General features: G+C 41.5%; 2 protein-coding genes across 2 annotated transcripts in view; one reads left to right on the top strand and one right to left on the bottom strand.

Moving 5' to 3' along the window:
- Positions 1-6,374, bottom strand: part of LOC113684249 (general transcription and DNA repair factor IIH helicase/translocase subunit XPB) — a 167,137-nt gene extending 160,763 nt beyond the window's left edge. The window contains exons 1-2 of the mRNA XM_089183525.1: positions 6,345-6,374; positions 5,494-5,574 (exon numbers count right to left, since the gene is read on the bottom strand). Of these exons, the coding sequence (XP_089039651.1) occupies positions 5,494-5,574; positions 6,345-6,359 (96 nt within the window). The 5' untranslated portion in view covers positions 6,360-6,374. The remainder of the gene's footprint in view (positions 1-5,493; positions 5,575-6,344) is intronic.
- On the top strand, positions 1,753-4,345 carry LOC149039645 (uncharacterized). Its single transcript, XM_089183063.1, has one exon. The coding sequence runs from the start codon at positions 1,841-1,843 to the stop codon at positions 4,343-4,345; it is 2,505 nt and encodes an 834-aa protein (XP_089039189.1). The 5' UTR covers positions 1,753-1,840.
- Positions 6,375-10,154: the final 3,780 nt, after the last annotated feature.

Here is a 10,154-nt window from a genome sequence, read left to right on the forward strand (position 1 = left end):
TACAGGGATTGTTTAGCCTTTTGTAGCTTCAACTTCTGATCAACCTCCTCTGGTAGCTTCGGCTTGAGCAATTGGTTTGAGGTTGGGAGTGGAGTCTTTGTTCTTCTACCGAATAATCGCTGAACAGGTGACGAGTTGAGTGTTTCTGTGGGAGTATTTCTCCAGTCCAGCAGGGCAAGATATGGGTCTTGTTCGGACTTGACGGCTTTCTCTAGCAGATGTTTTGCTGTCTTCACCGTGTTCTCGACTTTGCCGTTGGACTGAGGATATGTTGGAGAGCTTGTTATATGTTCAAAACCATAAGTGTCTGCGAACTGTTGGAACTTTGCGGAAGAAAAGGGCTGTCCATTATCCGATACAAGCTGGTCGGGAATTCCATGGCGGGCAAGATGGGCTTTCAACTTCTTCACAACTTCGTCTGCTGTCTTGCTTGTCATTCTGTCGACTTCAAAGAAGCTTGAATAGTAGTCAACGGTCACCATGAAATCTACACCGTTCAGATCAAAAAGATCAACTGCGATTTTCTCCCAGGGTCTACTAGGCAGTTCGTGACAAATCATTGGCTCTTTTCCTTGCTCGACAGGCTGGCTGTTGCAGACGGCACACTTTGCTACATAATCTTCGACATCTTTGTTCATCCCAGGCCAAAAAACTACTTCTCTTGCTCTTCTGAGACAGCCTTGGATGCCGATGTGGCTCCGGTGGATCTTAGCCAACATGTCAGCTTTCACGCTCATAGGGATAACTAGTCTTTCACCTTTGAACACCAGTCCATTCTGTAAAGACAGTTCGTCCCGAAATGTAAAGTAACCACTGATGTTTGCTGATACCCCAGCTTTGGTAGCTGGCCAACCTTGCCTGATTGTTCTCTTCAGCTCTCTCAGGGTAGGATCGGATTCTGTTGCTTGCTGAATGGCAATCAGCGTTGGTTCCGATACTGGCAAGTATTGTATCATATTGATGTGCTCTAGCTCTCTTTCAGTGTCTCCTCTCATGTCCTCTATGTACATAACATCTTCTGCTACATCTTCTTTTGTGCTCTTGCGCACTCTGTATGCTCTGCTCAGTGTATCTGCCAGATACATTTCAGTCCCTTTTTTGTAAGACACTTGAAGGTCAAACTTCTGCAATCTTAGCAACATTCGCTGGAGACGTTTAGGCGCACTGAGTAGACTTTTACGGAAGATGCTCTCCAAGGGTTTGTGGTCAGTTTGGATCTTGACAGGTCGACCATATACAAACTGCTCAAAACGTTCTACTCCGAAAAGTATTGCAAGCATCTCTTTCTCTATCTGGGCATAGTTCACTTCTGTTTCTGTCATGGAACGAGATACATAAGCCACGGGCTGGCCTCCTTGCATTAGACATGCACCAAGTCCTCGGTCTGATGCATCACACTGCAATTCCACGTCGTCTTTGGGGTTAAAATACTTGAGGACAGGGGCAGCTGAGAGTATCTCCTTAACTCGCTTGAAACTACAACCTTGTACTTGCTCATCCCAACGGAACTGGTTCCCTTCTTTCAAAAGGTCTCTCATTGGGGATGTAACTTCTGACAGGTTAGGAGCAAACTTCTGGAGGTAATTTACCATGCCGAGAAGTCTCTTGAGATCTTGTTTGCTTGTCGGGGTTGGCATCTCTTTGATACCTTGTACCTTGTCTGGGTCTGGCTTAAGACCATCTTGACATATAACATGTCCCATAAACTTCACTTCTTTGCGACGTGAGATGCTTGCAATACTTTTGCACATGGTGTCAGTGATTTGGGATTCTTCCTACAGAATCGTCGCTGAAATACTTGAGTGCATTTTCAAGCCAAACTCAGTGAATCTAGCTCCAGATGACCGAATCAGGCTCGTCGAGCGTAGCTTCAACAAGCACGCAGCCAGCAACTCCTCAATTTATCCAGTCCTCTATTCCTTTACCGTCGAAACTAGACTTCAAGGGGAACTTAGCTGTGAATTGGAAGAAATTTAAGCGGCTTTGGACAAACTACGAGATCGCCTCACGGCTCAGTACGCAAAGCAGTAATCTTCGAACAGCCACATTGTTGACATGTATTGGCCCAGATATCCTGGAGATTTACGATGGTTTGCCCTTCGGAAATGAAGAGGAGAAAACCGACATCGACAAAGTGATAGAGCTTCTAGACGCCTTTTTCATCGGTGAGACGAATGAAATATACGAAGCCTATCTGTTCAATCAGAGAGTACAGGAGGTCGGTGAGTCATTTGATGTTTTCCTTACAGCTTTACGTTCGTTAGCTAAAACGTGCAATTTTGGCATCATGCAAGAGCGAATGATTAGAGACAGAGTTGTGGTAGGAATTAGAGATAACGCCACCCGAAAAAAGCTGCTAGCTGAGAACAAACTAACTCTTAACAAGTGTATTGATATTTGCCGTGCGAGTGAAACCACATCCAAACAACTTAAGGAGATGTCCCATGCGGAGGAGGTTAGCGCCGTTGCCACAGGCCACCCAAAATCGAAGATAGGTTTTCGCCATAATAAAGTACGAAATCTCAGTAAAGTCCAACGCCCCGTCCCCAACAAAGTAACAGAACCAGTTAGATGTAAGTTCTGCCACAGAACCCATCCTTTAAAAAAGGAACTCTGTCCAGCATGGCAGCACAAGTGTGATAACTGTGGTCGAATGAACCACTTCTCAGTGGCTTGCAGAAGTCAGAAAGCTAACAAAAAGCAAACTAAGAAGTCAGTTCACAATGTAGAACAAGAAGTTCAGGAGTTTAATGACGAAGATTCTGATGATTACTTATTCAGTGTAGAATCTGTGAGCGTCCTTTATGCAAAAAACAGTCCTAAGAAGATTTATGCTAACATGCGCTTGAGGGATGAAACAGTGAAATTCCAGTTAGACTGTGGAGCAACAGTCAATATCCTCCCAGCAGATATTTATCAGCAGGTATTTAACGATCCGCGAATGGAACGCCTTCAGCCTACTCAAACTACCCTTGTCATGTTCAACAAATCAGAGCTGAAACCTCTAGGATGTACTAAGGTCGAGACCTTCAACCCCAAGAATGGACAGTGTTTCCTCACGGAATACACCGTCGTTCCAACAGGTCACACAGCACTCCTTGGTGCTGAATCGGTGCAGCAGTTTGGCCTCATAGTGATTAACACCGATAACATCATGTCTCTCTCGAATGAGATTCCCACACAGCCGGATCTCGTGAGCAAATTCGGAGATGTCTTCTCAGGAGAAGGAAAGCTCAAAGGAAAGCTTCACCTCGAGATTGATAAGTCTGTAACCCCTGTGGCACTGCCAGTGAGGAAAGTCCCCTTTGCAGTAAAAGAGCCTTTAAAACAGGAACTAGAACGCTTAGTTAAGATAGGCATCTTGCAACCAGTAGATGTTCCAACAGATTGGATTTCCTCAATGGTGGTCATTAAGAAGAGCAATGGAAAGATAAGGTTATGTATTGACCCAAAACCTCTGAATAAAGCACTCAGGAGAAATCATTTTCCCCTTCCAGTGATCGACGATCTACTACCACTCCTTACAAATGCTAAAGTCTTCAGTGTCGTCGACGCAAAGAACGGGTTTTGGCATGTGCAGCTAGACGATGAAAGCAGTCTTCTGACCACATTTGGTACCCCCTGGGGAAGGTTCCGCTGGACGCGGATGCCCTTCGGCATATCACCCGCTCCGGAAGAGTTTCAGAGGAGATTGGAATACGCCCTGGAAGGTCTTGATGGAATTAAGCCAATATTTGATGATATCCTTGTTTTTGGTGTCGGAGAAACAGAAGCTGAAGCACTTTCTGACCATGATGCAAAGCTGACAGCATTGTTAGAACACTGCCGCGCTACTGGCATTAAGTTAAACAAAGAGAAGCTTAAGCTCCGTCGCAAAGAAGTGAAGTTTATGGGACATGTTATATGTCAAGATGGTCTTAAGCCTGACCCAGACAAGGTACAAGGTATCAAAGAGATGCCAACCCCGACAAGCAAACAAGATCTCAAGAGACTTCTCAGCATGGTAAATTACCTCCAGAAGTTTGCTCCTAACCTGTCAGAAGTTACATCCCCAATGAGAGACCTTTTGAAAGAAGGGAACCAGTTCCGTTGGGATGAGCAAGTACAAGGTTGTAGTTTCAAGCGAGTTAAGGAGATACTCTCAGCTGCCCCTGTCCTCAAGTATTTTAACCCCAAAGACGACGTGGAATTGCAGTGTGATGCATCAGACCGAGGACTTGGTGCATGTCTAATGCAAGGAGGCCAGCCCGTGGCTTATGTATCTCGTTCCATGACAGAAACAAGTGAACTATGCCCAGATAGAGAAAGAGATGCTTGCAATACTTTTCGGAGTAGAACGTTTTGAGCAGTTTGTATATGGTCGACCTGTCAAGATCCCACTCCTGACACCATGTGGCGTTGTTTATAGGAAGAACAAGACACACACAGGTGAAGTAACACAAGTCTATTTAATCGATGTCCGACGACTCTACAAAACCGGAAAGCATGGTCTCTAAAGTTTTGTTGCCATGGTAGTTATGACGTAAATGCGGACCGGAAGTAAATAGAACGATAAACATCGATATCGTTACAACATGGAAGAATATAGGTCAGGTCATTTCTAAATTAAGGTTTGCCTGTTTTATTTCTGTCAACAACAAATGAACAGACAACAATAGATGGGGCATTTCTGCTTTAAGAGCAGTAATGTTTCATCCTAAATTGGATGCTATCTGTACTAAATTATTCTTCTTCGAGGTTGTATTATTTTTATTAGCGCTAGACGCGTAGAAGCTTTTTGTAAAGTTTTGTCACTGTTGTAATTTTGCGGTTAAAAAAATCAGTTACATTTAGTGTATTTCACCTTAGAAATATATCGAATAGTCTGTGGTTAACACAGCAATGGAAACGCAACCGATTGCTTACAGTTCCACAGAAATCGTTGACAGAAATCGTTGACAGAAATCGTTGACAGAAATTGCCACCACGGTTTTGCCGCGCTCTTTATCAGCGCCCGAATACTAAGATAGCGATCAAATGACCATTATCCTTTGTAAAGACTGTGAATTCATTTCCGGTGAACGTGCAAATAATCGTGTCCGCGTGATAAAAAAGAAAAAAATATCGCAACCTTTTTATGCTCGTAAACGTTCTTAAAAGCAAGAAGATTTGACAAGCTTTCCTGTCAAGAATGTGATAAAGACATTACAGTAATCGTGACACCGTAACACTTATTAGAAGGCAAGCAAGGACTTGACCTGTAGACGCACGAGAAACTTATCATCTTACTTTTCCGCCCTATTTTGCTACAGGCAACGATTGCGTTACAATTTTGGATTTTTGCACTGAATGTATGCTAAGTTGAAGCAAATCATGCTACTGAATTTAACCCAACTAATTACTACTGTATTTACGAGGAGAATTAATCAAATCTGTTTAACAAATTCCACATACAAATGCTATCATAATAAAAATTATCTTATGTGTTATAACAATCCAATGAAAGTAACTTACCGGACTTGAACGTCTTTTAAATCGCGAAATTTGCCTTTCTCCATTCAGTTTCCATGCTGAGAAATTCAACTTTTCCAAATTCTAAGAAGAAATTACATTGTTACGAATATAGTTTTTGCTTCCATCTCGCATACGATGTCTCAACTCGGAATTTACTCATTTCGCGCCATAATGTAATTTTGGCGGGGAATAGACAAATAAATGCTGTTTGTCTCTGTGTTGTGTAAAAGTTCATTCCCAACAGATCAAGCCTTGGTTTGAAATACTTAGAACGCATTCAACGAAATTGATTTGACAGAAGAGAACATGGCTCGTTAGCCAACGCACTAGAGTACGATCTTGGAGGAGTTATCGATCGAACGCGATTTATTTCACGGGAATTCCTATTGTGACCACAGCTGTATTGTTTTCCTAAACCGCTAGCTGATTGGCCAAACCAGTAGCTAATTTCGTGGCTACGCGAGCCACAAACTACCACGAAGAATATTGATCAGCCAAACACCATGAAGTTTATTTCAACATAGTATTACACGAGCCTAGTACAGCACCTTTTGTCATGCAACAGGATATCCGTAGTTAATCGAGCCCACCGTGCCTTCTTGAGTTTTTAATTTTAGATTAGTGCAAATGAAAGCGTATTCCTTTCTTGAGTAGTAAGCTTTTTAAAAACTTCTAGGAAAATGAGACCTATTAAATCGAGAACTCGATGTAGTATAATTCAAGTTGTTGCTAATGTTTAGCTGGCAACTTTCTGTTGATTCGCATTTCGTTCATCCTTGAAAATGTCATCTACTTCTTAGCGCCTAAATAATACAACACTCAGCTGTCCTCTTTCGCAATGCTTTTCATACCTTTCGTGTCTGCATGTAGTCGCTGATACAATGCGTACTAGGCTCAGCGAAATGTCAACATTTTCAAGATATCTTAACAACCGTCTAAAGAATCCTTGTTACTGTTTATGTTATCAGTATGAAACTTTGCTTCCGAGTCGCTGATCGTCTTCGAACAGCTTGAAGCTTACAGCGTTTGAGTCGGTGACTCGTTATATTATAACTTATGTCACATTATACTCGATCGTCCTCTTTCGAATATGTGGTCGATAAAATAGGTTGCATTAAGTTGACTGAAAAGCCATCTTCTTCAACACGTCTGAACAAACTTCAAAGGACTCAGTTTAATTCTTTGTTTTATCAGTACAAGATGTTGCCTTTTGGGTTGATGACCGTCTTCAAACAGCTCGAAGCGTGCCGAGTTTGAGTTAGTTAAAAATTATACATCGATAATATCATGTTGTTCTCAATTGCCCTCGAAGTTTACTCAGGCGGAGTTAGTGAAGCGTGACCATGACAGTCATATAACAGTTAGTTGTCCACTTTCGCAACGCATTTTCTGTGGTCACGAAAAAAATCTGCTCAGCGAAATTTCAACATTTTCAAGATATCTTTACAACTGTCTAAAGAATCCTTTTTAATCTTCATTTTGATAGTGTGCCTCTTTGCTTCTGAGTAGAGGATTGCCTTCAAACAGCTCAAAGCTTACAGTGTTTGAGTTAGTGAATCATTACATCATTAGTAATGTCACATTACAATCCGGTTGTCGTCTTTCGGGTCTGTGGTCAATAAAATGGTTTGCATTTAGCTGATCGAAATGATTCAGTCTATTTCTATATTTCACAAGTCGGCAATGTTGCCTCCAGGTTAATAATCGTCTTCAAACAGCTCGAAGCGTACAGGGTTTGAGTCAGATGATAATTATACATCGATAATGTCATGCTGTTCTCATTTGTCCTCTTTTTTGCAATGCTTTGCGAATCTGTGGTCGATACAACAATTTCCATTAAGGTTATCGAAACGCAACATACTTTAAGATCTCTTAACAAACGTCGAATGATTCAGTTTGATTCTTCATTTCAACAATGGGCAATGTTGCCTCTTATTGCCGGTCCTCTCAAGGAGCTCGAAGCCGTTACATGGCTTGAGTTAATAAATCGCAACATCCTCGCTAATTTCACATTACACTCAGTTGTCCTCTTTCTCAACGCTTTACGAAGCTTTGTCGATTAAATAATTGGCATTTAGTTCATCAAAATATAACGCACGTCACAAACGTCTTAAGTATCATCTAACTCTTCCGTTGGTATACACTTTTCCAACTGAGTTACGGGTCGCTCTTTAGGAGTTCGAACCATCTTCCTTCATTTTACTGGATTTTTGTTGTCAGAAAGAGACTTTGGACCGAGCTTGCCTACCCCATTTTTACGGTCCGAAGGGTTTTTGTCTAGTTTTGTGTTCATTTGTTTTGTGTGTGTGTGTGTGTGTGTGTGGGGATGTATTTGATTGTTTGCTTTTTCAAATAAAACGAGCAAGTTCTTTAAGAAACTGTGGTGCTGGGGTGGGGTGGGGGGGGGGGGGGAGGGGTTTAATAAGAAAGTTTGATTTTATCAACTGAGTTGATAATGTAACTACTTGGTTACCGTTTCTAAGACTATTTTCTAAAGCTGACGTCTCGAGGTGAAGCCGTTCGTCAGTCTTCATGGTCGTCCAAGGATTTTTTTCCACCCCAGTTATGTCCGAAAAAAAATATTTTGACGGGGTATTTAAGCAAAATGGGTAAAAGTTTCCCATGCGAGCGAATCACCATTTCGCCAAAGTGTATCTTTAGTGTGAGGTACTTAACCAGGGTAATTCATTTTGCTGTCGTTCGTTTCGAATGCGTAAGCCGCACAACAAGGAGTCATTTTTGGAGATATGGAAATTTCCCCATACGGATGGGTTGTTTCTCTTTTAAGTTTGCGAAACAACTCTTTCTTTAGTTCGTTGCCGTTTTTGGCAAAAGACAGATACCAGTTGTTTGAGGGAGATTACGCCGTTCCTCATGATTTATGCGCATCTTTATGGTCGATGGCGTGTATTCTCATTATTAAAGTACTGAAGCCTCCCACTGACGCTTATGGTACAGGCTGTAAAGTCAGTTAATTCACTACCAGGTGATCATTCGAGTTTTTCGAAGGTGCGTAAGCCTATTTGAATATTCATTTAGTTGTACCGATTTACCTTTCTGTAAGATCATGTCTAATTAAGAAATTTTACGTTCCATTTTTGGCATCTACGGGTACTGCAACACCATCTGAAAATATGCCACACCATCAAGTCCCACAGTTCTGGCCTTTGGTAGATGTTGTCGGGGTGTAATGTACATTCGGCCCTAACATCTTCAATTGCAACTTCTGCAATAAGGGTCTAAAAGTGAAGAGTCCGTGAGGCCTACGCGATATCATCAAAATTATTATATAGCAGACAGTAAAGAGGATTTAACTGATGAGACCACAGGAGTGAAAGGGTTAAGATTTTCTAAGTTTGGCATTACTATTAAGAAATTCAGTTGAACCTACAATTTTTGAGGGAGTTTTGGATCACCAAGTTGTGAATATTTTTTATAGCATATGAAGTGAAGTTTTTTAGTTTCCTTTCTAATACTATAGGTTCTCTGTGGAACCTGTCTTATAAGAGGTTGACCAAAATTAAGCAGTCATAGCAGTCATACCCAAAAATGGTCGGAAATGACACTCTTGGAGGTGAATGGTACTTGCTATTCACTTCTTAAATAGCCGATCAGTGAATGTGAAAAGCACTCTTCACTTGTGTGGTATATACTCAACTCTAATATTGCTCTTTGTAGCCTCTCCACTCTAGCCAAAAGTAATTGTTTTATTCAACATTATCAATAGAAAACTGAAAAATCAGTCTGAGAAATTGAGCTGCCACGAATGAGAGAGGACGAAAAAGCTGGCAGGTGTATGTAGCTGGAAATAATATTCAAGAACATCTGTCTCATGTTGTTATTGCTTGAATATATTTACTAGTAGGGATTCGCTTGGGAGTAAATGTTGTTGCGTTTGGAAAACAAAAATTGTGCGCAACTTGAATTTAAAAAAATTACTGATCCTGCTTCAATCGAGCAATTCTTGTCTCCAGTGTGGTTTTGCAAGTCACTTCAAAGAAACTATGACAGATGCTAGTTCTTCTGCTTTTTCCTACTTTAACTAAATGAACCACCCCGTACAGAGGACGCACATAAACACACGACTGCAGCGAGTTCAGATAATCCTTTTAAGACTTTTTTTTCAGATAAATACGAAGAATTCTCGTGGTCTCCTGACGCAATCTCTCTATCAAACAAAAACACTTTCGCGGAAAAAGAGAACTGAACAGATGTACCAGTGCATGACCCAAGCTTAACTACGCTACCGGAGTCATCAACGCCGAAAGCGGTTTATACGGTATGTGCAAATAAACAGTTGAAAATACGGTTACATTCATACAACTGAACAGAGCACACGTAATTCTTCGTACACTAACCTCACTGACGAAAACGGATCCTTCGCTCTTCCGCCGAAAACAACGCTAAACCACAGGAACTTAAAAAGATAAGCGAATCTTGCAGATGGGTAGTATCAGAAACCCGTGGGAGTCTGGAACGGATTTGTTTGGTATCGTCACGAAACGTTGCGTGACGAGACCAAAGGAGACAAGGGAAATATAGAACAACTATCAATTTAAGCAACTTTCCACACTTAAGGGATTGTTGAATGACAAGGAGATTACTTGAGCTGGGCTAGCTGAAAAGTGATATAAACAACAATCTACCAGCCTTGGGCTCAG

The sequence above is a fragment of the Pocillopora damicornis genome, chromosome 9 (assembly GCF_964200805.1).
Source record: "Pocillopora damicornis chromosome 9, jaPocDami1.2, whole genome shotgun sequence".
Taxonomy (NCBI): Eukaryota; Metazoa; Cnidaria; class Anthozoa; order Scleractinia; family Pocilloporidae; genus Pocillopora; species Pocillopora damicornis.